This window comes from Botryllus schlosseri, chromosome 12 (assembly GCF_051294905.1).
Source record: "Botryllus schlosseri isolate E-star chromosome 12, Bs_hap1, whole genome shotgun sequence".
Classification (NCBI taxonomy): Eukaryota; Metazoa; Chordata; class Ascidiacea; order Stolidobranchia; family Styelidae; genus Botryllus; species Botryllus schlosseri.
The window spans coordinates 19,979,635-19,997,129 of record NC_137247.1 but is presented as its reverse complement, the minus strand read 5'-3'; the positions used below and the strand labels follow the sequence as shown (position 1 = coordinate 19,997,129).

General features: G+C 38.7%; 1 protein-coding gene and 1 long non-coding RNA gene across 3 annotated transcripts in view; one reads left to right on the top strand and one right to left on the bottom strand.

Annotated features, from left to right (window-relative positions):
* Window positions 1–17,495, bottom strand: part of LOC145451878 (uncharacterized) — a 249,497-nt gene that overhangs the window by 93,586 nt on the left and 138,416 nt on the right. The window lies entirely within an intron of this gene.
* The window catches only part of LOC145451869 (uncharacterized), a 68,246-nt gene that overhangs the window by 26,389 nt on the left and 24,362 nt on the right, over window positions 1–17,495 (top strand). For both annotated transcript variants that reach the window (XM_080330091.1, XM_080330092.1), the window contains exons 3-7: window positions 983–1,134; window positions 1,463–1,551; window positions 3,483–3,639; window positions 4,251–4,356; window positions 4,571–4,740. In XM_080330091.1, the coding sequence (XP_080186217.1) occupies window positions 983–1,134; window positions 1,463–1,551; window positions 3,483–3,639; window positions 4,251–4,356; window positions 4,571–4,740 (674 nt within the window). The remainder of the gene's footprint in view (window positions 1–982; window positions 1,135–1,462; window positions 1,552–3,482; window positions 3,640–4,250; window positions 4,357–4,570; window positions 4,741–17,495) is intronic.

Here is a 17,495-nt window from a genome sequence, read left to right as displayed (position 1 = left end):
TGTTCTAAACAGTGTTTTAAACAAAGACCTTTTGAAAAGAATTTATTTTTTTCAAGTTATAAAATTATGCCATAATTGTGCAAATACTTTCCAGAAAACATTTTTATGAGCTGACGGACAACTACCACTCGATGTAGCCGACGTAGATCGATATGGGATTGCTGGACCCCTGAAATTAGTCGGTTCAACAGCAATAGTACAGATATTTCGTCAAAGGATCCATATTTAAGCTAAGGTTTCAACTGTCAATGCCAATCCACTATGACGTCACAATTAAATATTTGTGACGTCATGGCTTAAAAAAAATTAAAAGAAATAAAAAATGTTTCAAACTAGGGTCTTGTTTTAAATATGTATGGTTTAAATTGGTTTTTTTGTTTTAAATGCACAATATTTCCAACACCGTTGGCAATTCGGTTTTTACTACCGCTGTTTGATGACAAAATGTGGATACTGCACGTTTTGTGACTTTGGTTTCGGGACATTCATCAAATAAATGGCAAGTGAATACGAGGAAAAATGAACTATACCAATGCTTTCATTTGGTCGAATTTAAACCGCAAAAAGAGAAGTGGAAAAATAATAAATAAGAAACTTTCTCAAATAACACTATTATAAAGGCTAGTTTTCGTTTCTTCGCACTTACATCAACTTCGCACTTACATCTTACACAAACATCATATGTCAGATATTACTCGATGTAAACTGATGCTTTTAGCGCGCGTTTTCATCTTGGGACGCACCTGTGGTAGCGTTTGGCTAAAGGAAATGTTCAATTAATTGATGAAAATGTTCAATTGTTCAATTGTTCAATGAACAAGAATAGGATGCTGATTAGCCGGCACATCTAATAGGTTCGGAATTTGAATTATTTCAACTTCTCTTTCGCCTATTGGAATTGAACGCAATGTGGCGTGGATAATTTTTATAGGCAACCTAACACCCTTACTGCGTTTTTCCATAAAAATGTTTAACCCTTCAGTTCAGTGCACCACCTACAAGTACAACTCTGTTTCTGAATGCTGCCGCGATGAAGATTTCAACAAATGCGGAGTTCTCCAGCTGGAACCTGACGAATTTCGCAGAAGAATAATAGGTGGCAACATCTCAGAAGATGGTCAATGGCCCTGGCAGGTATTCACAGAATTTAGTCATGTCGTCAATTATGCAAAATTAAAATTCAACAGTATGCATCTAATTGGGGGTCCGTAAATAGTTTGAGTGCGAGAACCTCCAGTTTGGGTCGTGGAGTAATTCAAATTGATCTCAAGGCTTCGTGTGTGCATGGTAGGGATTTTTCAGACACTTCATTGATACTTTGTTACTCCATAATCGCACTGATTCCGATAATGTCAAAATTTACCTGGCGGTGCGGTCGACACATTTGTCACTTTGATATCTCATTAATTCACAACTCGCCATCGAATCTCGATATCCATTCAATAACCACCTCACTCGCTAGGTTGCTGTAAAAAAGAAGCCGAACAAGTTTATATGCGGTGCTGCTCTGCTGAACGAACGATGGATACTTACAGCTGCGCATTGCTTCACGTAAGTATAAATATGGTCAAACTAGAGGCGATCCAATCGCAGCCCACGGGCCTTTTGTGGCCCGCCATGTCATATTTTACCGTCTACGACAGGTTCGAAATTTCGGAAAAACGCATGCGAATGTATTTTTAAATTAGTGTTTATTAACCTAGTCCCCTGCGCACCCCAAGGGGCGATTTGGACTTTGAAGGTTGAGGAATTGCACATGGGGTGATATGTGGGGCGCTGGGATATAGGGGGTGGTATGAGAAGCGCTGAAAAAAATGACGTTGCGGTAGAGGGTTCAGTAGGGTCAGATGACTAAATTGTAGAACAACATCTCTATATATCCTCGAGTTCTCATTGCAAATTAACATTCGACAAAATCTATCAAATCTCGAACTTTTTCGTCGCTAAGCGCGTGAAATCTATGCCGAAAATGTTTTCAACATGTTTCCATGTATGCATTGGTTTATTACAAGTCATGTAATGTTAATTGCGCGTACTTTTAGCTCGCCGACTACCCGTTAAAATACTTCCGCCACGCTACCTCGGGTTATTTTCCACAACATGTTTCGTACTAGGTATTTAATCCCGCAGCGAACAACGTGTCGAAATCGAAGAAAGAGGCACTGTACCACCTTTAAGAGAGAGTACATAATATATGCTTCCAAGCTTTTTGATTAAAATTATTAACTAAATATATTTGTACTTGGTAGCTACAAAATTGAATCTTCAGAATATTTCATCATCGTATCATAAAGGATGATATTGTTAGTGTTGTGATCCGCAACTTCCCATGAATGACTTATAATATGGGTTGAGAAGAATTCGCTATTTTTCCCCCGTCTCAAACCAGATGGTGAGCCCGTACCCGATGATTGTTATAACAACCTTGATTTGATGCCCAATAGAGCACAAAAATTTAATTTAGCATTGATTAGTCGAAGGGTCCTCGGGCGTGATTCAATCTATTTCCAATGGTGAAGTCTCAACTTTAGAATACCGACCGGACTTCGAACTCTTACCCCTTGTTTTAAATACCGTCCTTAGAATATTGGGCGCAAGACCAAGGCAATTTCACAAGGTGCGATTACAGAATTCTCTGGAACAAAATGCAGAAGAATTTTTGTCACAGGTCACAGGAAAGGTTTTGAATAGGCAACGCAAGTTTTCCTATAATCTCAACGAAGTCACAAAATGATTGCAATTAAATCTGTGTCATTTACAGCCCAGGCAGACGAACATTTTCGAACGATCTTTGAATAACCAACCACAAATGTGATCGAATATGGAGTCCTCAGTTGATGTTAAGCATAGTCACACATCGGGTGTGGCTCATACTGCAGAAAATAAACATAAAGTAGCCTAACCAACAAAATATAGGATATCCTACGATTTTTATCCACGTTTCTAAGATATAGTAGGCTAAGTAAGTATAGCTATCGTTCAAGTTTGATAGCAATAGGGTATATTGACTGAGGCAGTGCCGTAAACGGAATAATTGCTAACGCGGATACCTTGTTTATGTTCCGATCCTATAATGCCTTCCGCAACGCTAGTTCGAAAAGTGGCCTCATATTAGAAATAGCCTGTGGCGAAGCTTCTATAGTTTTTCAAGGCACTCAATTACCTTTTAACCACTAACACTACATAGTCAAGTGGTGATGATTTTAGACTACTTTTACTGGTACTTCTACGTTTTCATTTTTTAGGCTAAACTAGGCCTAAATTATTTAGCTTTTGACTATCTTCGAAATTTCTACTTCTACTTTTACTCGAATACAACTTTAAGAAATTATCGTCACTTCCCCATTTTTATATGTCATTTTAGCCCATGTCATATTTAGACCGTAGCGCCCCTTTAAATGGACTAGTTAAATTGATGTGAAAATTTCCAGTTCAAGTCACTCAATACGACGCCGAAAATAGTTATGTATTGTATGTTGAAGGGATCGGATGGGTATAAAAAATGCGAAGGACGGCGTGGCAGTCACTGGGATAACACGACTGAATGGAAAAAATCCAGACGAGCAGACCTATCACATGGAAAAATTCATTTTGCATCCAAACAATACATATTGGACACATGATTTGGCATTGGTAAAGGTTAGTAAAGTAGCACCCTACCAAACATCTAAAAATTCTATTCTTACGAAGTCACGATATGATCAGAAGCATATCTCTAGTCTGAATATTTATGATCAGTCTGATACATAAGTAGTGTGCAGGAGGGTTCAGAAAGGTTCTCTTTATTAGTGGTTACTCAAGTTGTTTTGCGTTACGGATCATTTTCACTCAAGTAGTTCTTTAAGCATACTTAATATTTTACTTTGATTCAACTCCGTAATTCCTATTTGAAGATTTAGTATTCTAACTCTAGCTAGTGCGAAGTATAATTTTCAGAGTTCATAACGCGACATTACTACTATCGAAGAAATTATGTGTTCATACCTAAGCTATACGTGAGTAGCTTGAATAACACTACTTAACAAAATCTGACGAACGTTCATTTGGCGTGATATTCTATTGGTTTTGGCTAATTGTAGGGAGACTTGTATCCGAAAGCATCGATGAAACGAAAGAATCGGATTTTTAAGCTTTATAGCGTCCTATATAATATAGGCCCAAACGTGGCAATAAAAAAGAAAAAATGTATTTACGCATTGTTATTTGTCCGGAATTAGTGCATTCTCACACTCATGATCCCTTTAATCTAGGTAAAGATACCGATTCGATATTCTGCCTATGTTCATCCGATATGCTTACCTGATGGCGACATCGTAGCTCAAGATACCACCTGCTACGTTGCAGGTTGGGGTGTGGGTACGTACGCTATAAGTTGTTGTGTTGTGCGGAGATTCACAGCGACTAGTAATAATTCTCAATTGACGTCTATTCTGGAAGTATCCGGTCTTACCGCCCACGCAAGATCAGCAATTGAGCATGGTAGGAGCTCAAGAGAAATAAAATAATAGTAGAGACTCACTTGTCACTACACTCTCTCATTTGAAACATTTTACTCGAAACTTATATTTAGCCAACACGCGGGGTCCGGGAGAAGCATCTATTGATTTGCTACATGTCGGACTACGCGTCCTTCCATTGGCAGTGTGCGAGGAAGCCTACGATGGAGAAGCTAGCAGTCACGCAATAACCAACGATGTTATATGTGCTGGGATATTGAGTGGCGGCAAAGATGCATGCGACGTGAGATATCTTCCAAATTTTACGGTAGTGATTCTTATCCTCTTGGTGGCGCCATGACATGAAGAAAAAACTCGAAAACGTTAACGCAGAGAAAGGCTACCTAATCGGCTTAGAAACCACCATCTAACGTACCTAATGAAAGCAGTGACGGAGCACTTACCGACTACGCCCCGTGTCAGTTGTGATATTTCGTTACTTTTCCGTAATTTCACATCAAACAACTTTTTTTGCAATATGAATTTCTCTCGCTCTCACGGCTATAGTTCTGCTCAGTGTTGCCAATTAGCGCATTTTGGAGCCATATTTCGGAATGTTGGCTCATTTTCATATTGGTTGGCATCGAAATGTTAACATTGAAACGTTGATACAATTTTGGCTCTTTCGACTTTCTACAACTATCACAATGAATATTTGTTAGCGGCATATAAAATCATTATCAAGTGCTGTTTAATCGTGCAACGAAGGAAGTATCTGATGCACGAATTCAGAGAAATATAGAATTAAAGTAGGGATATAAGTGTTTTGCGTCCTATGAATCGCTATCTTGCATTGCCGATGATCGAAATATCAGATCGCGGTCAATTAACCGATCACTTTATTTGCTGTCCATTTGGCAAAATCGGGGTTTTAATGCCAATTATCATTAACCTGTTAGGCTACTAGACATGCTCTAACTTTCTTGGACATTTGAACCCAGGCCCAAAGTAGATCATTAGGGCATATAAATAATTTGTGATGTCTGTAAGTGTGCTGATCCATCGTAAATCTTGCCTAGTTTGTCTTTGTGCAGCTCCTGTTGTGAACTTTTACGGATTTAACTTGACGTGACGACCCTATACGCAGAGCAAAATGAATTCCACCTAGATACAAGATAATCATCTGCAGCCTAATTTAAGCTCAATTTGTCTTTTCAAGATCATTTTTCTTTATATACCCTGGTCATTTCGAATACTAACAATAATTTGGCACTTTCTCAATCTGTTTGGCTCTATTTGACTAACAATTTGGCTCTCAGAGCCTTCCCGCATTTGGCAACCCTGGTTCCGCTAGGTATTTTAGGAACTCAGTGCTACTGTCGCTGTGGCAACTGCCGAATCTCAACTTTCCATTAAGCCCTCACTGCAAGAATTAGCCAGCTGTGTTAGCGACTCGGGAGTTATTTAGTAAAAAGTAGGCTGACTTATTTGAGGCATATTATGTGGGATTATGGGATGTACCTCACTCAATTCAACACTGGCACGTCACATACGCTTTCGGCACAATGCATCAACATTAGATACAATTTCAACGAAGTTCAAACGAGTTTGTGGATGATACGGTGATTGCTTTTCCGAGAGATTACACATGTCTACCAAACCCTTTGCAACAAATCCTAACGCTCTACGCTAACCGGCGAAACAAAAATCCAATTTAAAAGCAGGTGCCGCCACCACGAGGTTAAACTTATTTTTGGGCATTTTCGGGCTTCCCCTACGATCTTAGTGACACCACCCCATAATATCTAAAACTGAAAATAGATTGACCAATCACGTCACCAAATAATAAAATGCTAAGTTGAAGTTATATTGCGGGAAACGAATGTCACTCAAATAAAGGATAGAATGTTACAAAATGAGCAACTTAAAGGCCGTATATATATTATACGATGAATACCACCTTTTTTCGTCCACTGGTGGATGCAGGAACGGAACAGAATTGCATCGTGCAGTCGATACTCAGTGTATCAAACTATGACTTACTTACTGATAACTATGGCAAGTTTTTGCAACTTTTTTTTCACAGCTTCCGGCAGCTCCCTAAATACTCAGAAGTTATGTAAGGTTGTGTTTCGAGCTGTTTACAGGATTCTTATATAGCAACTTTTTGGAACTTTCTCCATTTTTTCATGCAACTTTTCGTAGATTTTTTCAATTTTTCATGCAAATATTTGCAAGTCTTTTCGATTTTTCATGCAACTAACTTTTTACTGGAAATATGTGGCACTATGTAAATATATCGCCTGACTGTCGTTTAAATGTGGGGTCCTTTTTTATTTGACGTACAATCAGGCTAGACCGACGAAATATATATTTTCACTGGGTCAATTCTTTCAGGCTATTGATTTTGTTGAAGTCGCCAACACTGAGTTTTCCTACAGCGCCTTTTATACGGATGGATTCAAGTATCTAATGCCCTAATAATCTCAAATACCTTGTCGATAAATGCAACTTTTTAGTGCAACTTAGCGAAAAATATTTGCAACTTATTACACCAACTTTTGTTTAAATAAATGCAACTTTCCACGGATTTGACTGCAACAAAAACTTGCCGTACTGATAACATATTCGACAGCTACTTATACCTGTGCAAAATCGACTTCCTGATTGATTCTATTCTGAATCGCGTACTAGGCTTCGAGTCAAGTCAAGTATTAGATTACTACACACTATGACTTAATATCAGCATGAATGAATTGGAAATTTTAACTACGTAATGTTCATGCGACAGCGATTAAAATATTTCCAGTTACATCGCATAGAAGATATTTTAGTGTTTTCGACCATACCTATATCATAGCGCTTCTATATAAATTCTTCACTTCAGGTCAATAATTATTTTGCAGATATGCCCATTCCTTTGACCTGCGCAGCCTAACGCTTTATATCAATGGTTCCCAACCTTTTTTAAACATGCCCCTCTTTATGATAGTGAAAAATTTGGCGCCTCCTTATCGTCATATCACAAAATCTAACCAGGATGCTAGCAAATCCAACAGATTTTTTGATGGCATGGAAGGTTATAACTGTTGATGAGAGAATTAAAAAATATGAAATTCGGTGTGTATTTATAAAGAAGCGCACGTGAATTGGAGATAAATCGCGCAAAGCGCGAACTTTTTTTAGTTGACCGCTACTTCGCGCCCCCTTCCGAGCTTTCACGCCCCCCAATGGGGACCTGCCCGCAAGGTTGGGAACCACTGTTTTAGATGCCGGGATTGATTCAAGGATACTACAACGAGAACAAAGTACTGAAACCATAATTATAGTCGCTACAGTAACTAGTAGCATATAGGCCTAATTAAACAATGCATCTCATGCCCCCGATATGGCGCTTTGTAATCCGACGGGTCCACGGACACCTGGTTAAGAATCCATGGAATAGAAATGTAGAAGGATGAAGAGACTAAAGATCACCCAGGATGTAACTATATATCATGCGGACAACAGATTAGAATGCTAATGATATCCGTGATGGCCTTATTAGATAGCTATATGCGCTACGCAATGCATTTGATATATTACTATTGTCCTGGACAGTTTATTAGTTTGTTGCATCAATGGTCGTAGCAAGTCACAGCGTTCCGGGCCACAAGTCTTTCTCTGATTTTAACGTTTCATCTTACCCAATCCGATTCATTTTAATTTTAGCACCCAGTCAGTCCGGATTTGAGTAATTTCATGAAGTCTTAATTAAAATTTTCAGTCACGAATCATAAACGGGTCATGTTTTGTCATCATGAACAATTGGTGTGACATATGAGAAGATCTCACGGTAGGTTTTAAAAGTGATGTGAAAGTGAAATTTGATGAGTTTTTGGACAATATTTAGAGTGAACTTCAAGTTCTCAAATCTATACTTGAATACTTGAAATACTTGAATACTTGAAAATCTGTGCCCGCGTGCCGCGTGTTTGAGACCCCTGCTCTATACGGATTTCAGTTTCGAGCATTTTTTTGTATGACTTGACTTGATTTGACTTGACCCGAGTCACTTTGCAAAAATGACTTGACTTGACTCGGCATTCCCAAATTGCGGATTGACTCGTGACTCGGAGAAAAATTTACGATTCAATTTCAAGTCATCAAGTAACGTTATCGATAAAAATGGACGATCTTGCATATATTGGGATTGCTCTCGATACGCTGGTGTGGCTAGTGCATTGCATCAAGTCATTTCGTTTTAACTTTCTGGGGTTTCGTGACTATTCTCTATTTTGGATTATAGTTATAGAATGAGGCAATATTTATACGTAGTGTAACAGTTTGACGTATGCGTGAGCGAGACGACGCTTTCTCATGTTTATTCAAATATACATTCGTTCATCGATTCACAATAAATGGCAACTTTCGAACAGCTATCAAAACGCAATGACGTAATTTTGCCTCGTACTTCGAAAAATATTTGGACTTGAATATTGACTTGACTTGTGACTTGACTTTACTTGACTCGACTTGACTCAAGTCACCTACAAAAATCGAGAGACTTCACTTGACTTGACGGAGTCAAAATGGGTAATGACTCGAGGTGACTCGTGACTCGAAAGTAATGACTTGATTCCAACACTGGATTCGAGTACTCAATCACTGCGCCTAGCCCTAATAATAAACCAGTATGTCAATTGTAAAATTGAAGTCAGCATACAAGCTGTATCTTATAAATCAATACAATAACCTCTATTTTTAAATTTTAAATTTTGCACATTCCTAGAAATGTGCTTAATCCCTTGCCTATTACTTTTTTGAATAGGCTATTCATGTATAGGCTTTTCCTCATTCAATGTCCATGTATTCCTGTAACATGAAGTTGTTCGATTCTATCGTTAAAGTTGTAGTCTAAGGTGGTAGTTTCATTATTTGATTTCAACACGTCATTTAGACTGCTTCTATTCGTTTCACTAATCACAATTCTAGCGGTATTTTGAATCGATATCAAATTGTTGATATAAAAATATTCTAATTCACTATCTTAGGGATATTTGAGTTAAGTACGAGAGATGAGCAGATTTAAAATTGCTTCGTCCTAAGTAGTGTATGTGATCGCACGTGACCCCACCCCTTTTTGCATGGGCTCTTATGGGCGCGGTGGCACGGTGCCGCGAAAACTCGTGGTGGCACGGTGACCCTTATGTCTTATGGCTGCGGCGGCACGGTGCCATTGTGTCTTATGGTTGTGGTGGCATGGTTACCTTTTCGGGTATAGGCTGCGGCGGCACGGTGCCGTGAAAACTCGTGGTGGCATGGTTACCTTTTCGGGTATAGGCTGCGGCGGCACGGTGTCGTGAAAACTCGTGGTGGCATGGTTACCTTTTCGGGTATAGGCTGCGGCGGCACGGTGACCTGTCAGGTAGAAATGATTTGACTAACGTTGTGGGTATAGGCGGCGGTGGCACGGTGTTGAATATGTATCAAGTAAATAGTCACGTGATTGGTTCTTAGTTTTTGTGTATATCACAAATTATTATATATGACCAATTTGAAGTAATCCCAACGTTTACGGTGAGTGCAACAATGATATATCGTTATTCTTATGGCGGGGGTCACAAGCGGCTCTTATGTCTTATGGCGGGGGTGGCAAGCGGCTATTGTGTCTTGTGGTCGCACGGTAACCCTTTTCAGCATAGGGATCGGTCGCACGCGGCTTCGTTGTTGGCATGTCGTACTTTCGGGTATAGACTGCAGGCGGCATGTCGTACTTTCAGCAAAAAGGTGTGAAATAGTTTGGTGAATCTAGGAATCACTAGCAAGGTAATATTTGGTAATTAGTTTACCAGAGAGCCGACGTAGACGGCGATTCCAATACCAACAATAACCGCGTTCACAAACTAACACTTCAAATAGGTGTGAAATAGTTTGCAAAACCCCGCGAGCGCTGACAAGATAATGTCTCGGACATAACCATCTTTCGCGGCTTCGTGTTACAGGCATATCGATCGCTCACGCGGTGAAATTTTCGTAAGCAGTTTGTCACAGACCTTTATTTCACTCGTAAAGATTTAATAAGTAACGAATTACAGACCGCCAGTGTCGGTAACTTGAATAGCGACAAATTGTCACTTATTTCTACTCTAACCCTAATCCTTTGTGAAGTGTACGCTTATTCAAAAAGGTGCGAAATAATTCTAAAATCCTACAACCGCTCACAGGGTAATGCTTCAGACATAACCATCTCTCGTGACTTGTGGTTACATACATCGCAATCGCTACAATGTAATATGTTGGTAGTTTGGTGCAGAACTGGATTTGCACGAGTCTGATATAATATGAATATTACATATTAAGTAATGAGCACCGAATAACAGAACCGTCGCAGACGGTGACTTGAATATCCAAGATTTGATACTTTTCGCGATCGCTATATGTATCACGTTGACGTTGGTTGCGTGATGCGAATCATGAGAATATTCAATCAATGTGTCAATTTATCAACTTGAAATGAAACTCACTACACAAACCAAGTTGATTCGTATTTGAATGTGTTGATCCGGTACAACTCTAATCCTTTGAGAAATCCATTTACCGCGATCAGTTGATTCGAACGTAACTTGAATATTGCTGACTCCAACTTCAGTCGCATCGAAGTATTCACACATGCCACGCTGCTGTTTCACACCTATAGAATCAACACCAACTAACTAAACAAGAATCAAGAATCACAAGTATGCACATACAATAATTTTATTTATTACTGAGAAATCAAACGCTTAACAAAAACACGCAACTTATCATTTACCAACTCAAGCATTACCAAAAAAAAATTCAGGTATTGTTGATTGAAAATCCTTGAGTCCTTATAATCAAAAATGTTATAGTGCGGCATCGGAATCCATTCGCGGGATGTACTAAAGTTAAATTCAGACAATCCAAAATGAAATGTCTCGACTTTAACATAGTCTGAATTGAAATAGATTGACAAACATGACTACCATCTTTCCAAGTACCATTTCGATATTATACGCACATTGATTTGAAACAAGTAATGAAACAGTACAACTCTATTCACGATCTGGCTTTCCGTTTGTCAAAGAGAAATTTTAACATCTTACCATACTCAAAAGAATTATTCATAACATTAACCGGTGTTAAAAATATAGTTTTCACTTACTTGATTATAACACTACAACTCGCAAACTTGAATTAATTCGTCCTGGTTGTATTCATATGACCGATAATTTTTATTCGACGGTAAAGGTCGTTACTATTCTGTAAGACTAAGTATTTACTAATCGGTGCATATACGCGATTTGACATAACCTATTATATTTTGAGTATACGAGATTTGAATGTCTGAACAATAACTGAGAATTAAATTATCACAATTGAATCCATATATGACAGCGTAAAAGATATTGGAATGTCAGCAACTCTGTACGGTCATAGTTACTACCGCTAATTTACCCGGCCAACTCGTCATGATCATTCCTGAAATCAACACAAACGCGACCACTGACTTGAGTTAACCACAAAACGGCATCAAGTTTTTAATCAGCTTGCAGCTGACAGATTATTCGAATGCATCGATGGGGAATATTATTGAACTCGTCGATATTGTTACTTCAACAAATTATCGCTTACGTCGACTGCGAAAGTTAATATCGAATGGTAAGACTTGATCGCATATTTGTTGAACACAGACATGACAAAGAACATTACCGAGATTTTATAAACTAGTCATATTACTTTTCACATCTATCAATATCAGAATACAAGTCATCAAACTTTTTGTTAAATGTAACATAGCACTTTTGGAATCGGATTCGTTATAGTCATACAAATTGTATTAAACCCAACACCAAAACAAAAGGACTTTCAAGCTCATTGAAATCAAATCATTCATCTTCGACTTGCGCTTTATTAGATTGCACGCAACAATTCGTTACGAATGAGCTGTAACCAAAGTTAAGAAATCTTTGGGCCCACAGATATGGAAGATGAATATAGCTAACACAATCACGAATCGACGTTTCAGAGTATTTCACGGATGTAATAAACTTGTTAGTGTCGCCTATCTAAAATTATGCATGCGTTCGATTTCCATACCGACTGTTGCGATGTTTAGGATTCGCTTACAATGACCAAGAGTGAGGATTTAACATCAATGTCGTTACTGTCGGTATTCACAACAGAGAATCGAAACATTACACAGTGTGAAAATATATCTTTGATATCAAAGCACTATCCCAAGTACACGATTAATACTCAACTCCGTTCACACTTTCCATAGAACGTGCTAAATATAAAATATCGCGAGGAGACTTTGATCATTACAAAAGTAAATTGGGGTCCGTTTGCTAGACGCATCCAATTCAGTTAGAAATTTCTGGTGCACAACAATCGTAATATCAAGGAAGTACTTGCTACACTGTAATTCACTAAACGCGTTTTGCATTGTTGGTCGTTTATAGTATTGATTGAAATTGTTTTTCAACCCTCAAATAATAATTCCCGACATGAGACCAAGCCGCTGAAAGTCATTACCATCACAAAGAAACAATTTGTACGATGTTTGCCAAATGTGTCCTATAGTTAGGTGTACTAGAATTATTTGTGTAACCCACCGACAATGCAATCAAAAATTTTTCCGTTGTCATTCACTAAAGTAAATGTCATCACAATACTCTGTCACTAAAAGACGTTACTTGTATGTGATTGAACCCCTAGCGATTAACTCACTAAACCGAACTCCAAAGAAATTTTACTCACTCGACGGATATGAAACAGCGTCGCTTAATCGGTCTACATCGTTTTTCTAAATGTAAATCATATCCACCCAGCAGAAAACAATTTTCACTCGCTTGGTAATGAAACCGAAGTCCCCATTTGATATTTTATTTTTGGTCAAATACTTTGCAATGAACACATTTGAGTGGCTGAGCTTTACATCATCAAGCTGTCATCTGTAAATCAAGATTACATCCAACTTGTAACTGTATCGTTTAACTACCGGGTTGCATCAGTTTGCTATTTTTGTCATTTAGTGACTGCTGAACATACCAAACGATACACATTCACTTACGAAATACTGTGTTGATCGTAATTTCCATCATCGTGACAATCGAAGTACATTTGTTTCGAGTTCATAACAACCGACTTTTCTATGACATGATGAATTTTTGAAAAGTTTAGAAGATTGGTGCACCTCGCGAAAAATAATATACTACTCATATGGATACTGTTACTCCATTGACCGGTATTTTCAAACGAGTCGATTTTCAACCGAGCAAAATTTATTACTTGAGTTGTCCCGCTTACTATATTTAAATGTAAACTCGCCCGTCTTTCAAAACCACAACAAACAATGATAAAAAGTACACAAGCAAACACAACAAGTTTTACTTTTGTAGGACACTAATTATTATTCCACGCATCTCATTTCATACTAAGTGTATATGAAAGATATTCATGGTACACGAAAATATTCGATATTCCATGCTACGAAAATACGCAATGATTGGTGACGCTTTCACACTATTTCGATTTAGTGTAACAAAAACAACAACAACAATTTTCACTCTCTTGACTTATGAAAACAACAGACGAACCTTCATTCAATATTTTGTTTTTGTCAACTAGTTACTTTTTCATGAGACCCCCACAACTCTTACAAAAGTACGAAAGATATTTACATCACACAAAGTAATCAACTTTACTCGATATTTTCACATTACGAAACTAAAGAATGGTTGGTTTGACTCTACAAACTGTTTCGTTACCTCATGACCTTTATTGTCTGAATGGTTGTTCATGTGTCTTAAGAACCAAATAGTTCAACACAGCACCAGTACCAACAGTAACATCAGAGTTGTTTACACAAAAGTTTGTATGTGCGCAGTATGCGAATACCACGTGTAAGTCCAGCACAATTGTAGTATCCAGCTGAGATTAGTAAACACCAATTTATTACAACGGAGCCACGTAAACTTTCGTGAATGTAAGGCATACTCACTTCTCGATATTCTGTCAATGTCATAGCAATAAACCAACTACTTCAAAAACAGAGTACATATGTTTTCTAGTTACGGTGCTTACATCTTACACACAAATCAATCTACTTTGCTAACGAAAAGCGCTGTGTCATCACATGATTATCCTCACAACAACCAGTAGATGGAGCTGTATTAAAATGTTCCTAACCCCTTGCACACCAGTGACAAATTGTTGTTCAGCGTCAAGTCCCCATGTTGAAGCGTACATTAAAACAGCGCAATTCAATTAAAACCCCGAATCTATTTTCATTTCCTCACAAACTGCCACATACAGAAAAGTAAATTTTATTTTCCCAACACATACTTGTAACCAATCGCTTTCATTAAACACACAACTCCATAAAAGTATTTACTTCCTACAACATAGACATTCCGATGTAGTCAAGAAATATTTTTATTAATCAAAATCATCGACTTCTGTTTACGGCGTTAGTGTGTGCATGTCATACATTAAGGTCCGTATTAAAATGCAAACGACACGACTGAATGTCAGGAGATAGAAGTCTATCGCATAGATTTACATGTGGTCTTCGCTACGGTTTCAAAAAACGAATCATCTCTTTTGCATTGATCGAGACCGAGCAAGTTAGTTAATGGCAATGATTGTGTTTGTCATATGTGAATAATAGGGTTACTGTCAAATCTACATACAACAACCTTCTGACACTCATAATAGCAATTTCATTCTCTCCCTTCGTAATTGTATACTCACGACAAGTATATTGTACAACTCGACAGCTACGTTTAACAAGACCAACGACACTGAGCCCACGACGTTTACCTGTGTAAAATTACCACTTTCACTTGACAGTCCATCGTTTACCTGACTAAACATATCACTTTCCTTTGGAGATCTGACGTTTACCCAGAGTAACAAACCTTTTTCGCTTGGAAATATATTTTTTCTCTGGGTTACAAACCTTTTTCGCTTGGAAATATATTTTTTCCCTGGGTTACAAACCTTTTTCACTTGGAAATATATTTTTTCCCTGATCAACAAACCATTTTAACTCGGTAGTCCGTCGTTTACCTGAGTAAAAATATCATTTTCACTTGGAAAAATACTTTTACCTAGAGTAACTAATCATTTTCTTTTAGAAATATATTTTCTCCCTGGGTAACAAACTCTTTTCGTTTGGAAAACTATCATTTACCTGAGTACCAATACAGTTTTCACTTGGAAATCTATCTTTTACCTGGGTTTTACCACCACGAGTTTTCGCGGCACCGTGCCACCGCGCCCATAAGAGCCCATGCAAAAAGGGGTGGGGTCACGTGCGATCACATACACTACTGTCCTAATCCAATCCAAATCCATAACGTTTTCATATTCAAATCCCAATCTTGATCATATTCCAGTGGTTCTCCACCTTTTTGTCCTCGCGGACCCCCTTGGGACTATCACGGACATTCGCGAACCCCCAAGTTTTAGATCAAATTTATCTCGATTATCGACTAACCGTTATCTGTCTTGCGCAAAGATCGACCTTATGCTAGCGATAAAGCAATCAGAATGCTAACAATCGCATCTGATCATTTGATGACATGGAAGGTTATGGCGGTCGAAGAGAGAATTGTCAAATATGAAATTCGAAGTTATACACAGAGCAATAACTACTAATGGTATGCAAATCGCGCATGCGCGAAATATCTATTATGTGAACTGCGGCTTTGCGCCCTCCGTCAGATGCTTTCACCTCTTCCTAGTTTGAGCTCAACTGTCACAGAAGAATGTGAATGGTTGCAAATACTTCGAAGTCACCCTCATGGACCTTACTACTCCAACTTCCTATTTTTTCCACAAACGCCCACAAAACATCTCTAAACAGCAATATATTGGTATTAGTAGGCTATTGGCAATTAAATTGAGATTGCACTGTAGGTTGTTCGATCTCATACGGCCATTCTGGTTGTGTGAGACATGAAGTTTCAGAAGTAATGAAGTGAAACTGCCTCGTGTTTTCCCAAATTATAGAAAATATGTTTCCACCATTTTGCAAATTTCGAGGTCTCGCGGACCCCCTAAACATGCTTCGCGGGCCCTCGGTTGAGAACCACTGTCCTAATCTGATTCAGACTTGGAATTCCACTTAGAAACTAAAACCTACATCTTGTATGCCTGTATAATTCTGTAAAACAAAAGCAGTTAAACGCTCAATGGGTTGGTTTGTTTGTTAGTTGGATTCATGGTTTTTGTCGACTACTACGGTCATTTAGACCGGCTGATAATATTCATTTTTTATTCCGTAACTGCCGACCTGTAGCACGGCCCACATCTAGGCCTTTGTAAGACGCCGCTTACGCAAATGAGATGGCGAGGAGGAACCTGGATAAACCTCCATCACTTAGGTAGGAATTCTGGAGTCGACCTCAGTCGGACTCGAACACGCTACACATTGGTGTTGCCGATGTGGATTCTGCCACTACGCTATCTCGCCACACGCTCAATGGGTGAATTATTAACTTGTCTAAACAATGTCAAATCTTAGGACGAATGACTTTGTCGGCATTTGCTACCGTACATCTATCGCCCTAGACCGCGCGACATAGTGTAAAATTGATGCGTCCGGCTTCTTGATCGGTAGGTCGTGGGTTCGATCCCAGGCAGGATCGGACCAAAGACTCAAAGACTAGTATCCGTCGCTATCATGCTAGGCGCTCAGCAATCACGGATAGCATGGAGGAGAAGACTGAACGGGGGAGCTGACTATAGATCAGTGCTCTTCAACCGGGGTTGTCGTACACCCTAGGGTGTACCAGAATTTGCAAAGGGTGTACCACTCGGATGGGGTGTACAGGGGTGTACCAGATCCGAATTACAATGAGCCGATTGATGGCTATCACAAAGGCTGGTTTATGGGTCAGTACAGGTTGACGCACAGGATAATTAGCAATATGGTACGATGTTTTCTCAAGTGTAATACTGTACACCACTTGATTGTGATGTCATAAGCAAATGTTTCTCCCATTCATTTAGCCGTCGGCGATATACCAATGGTTCCGTTTGATGCTG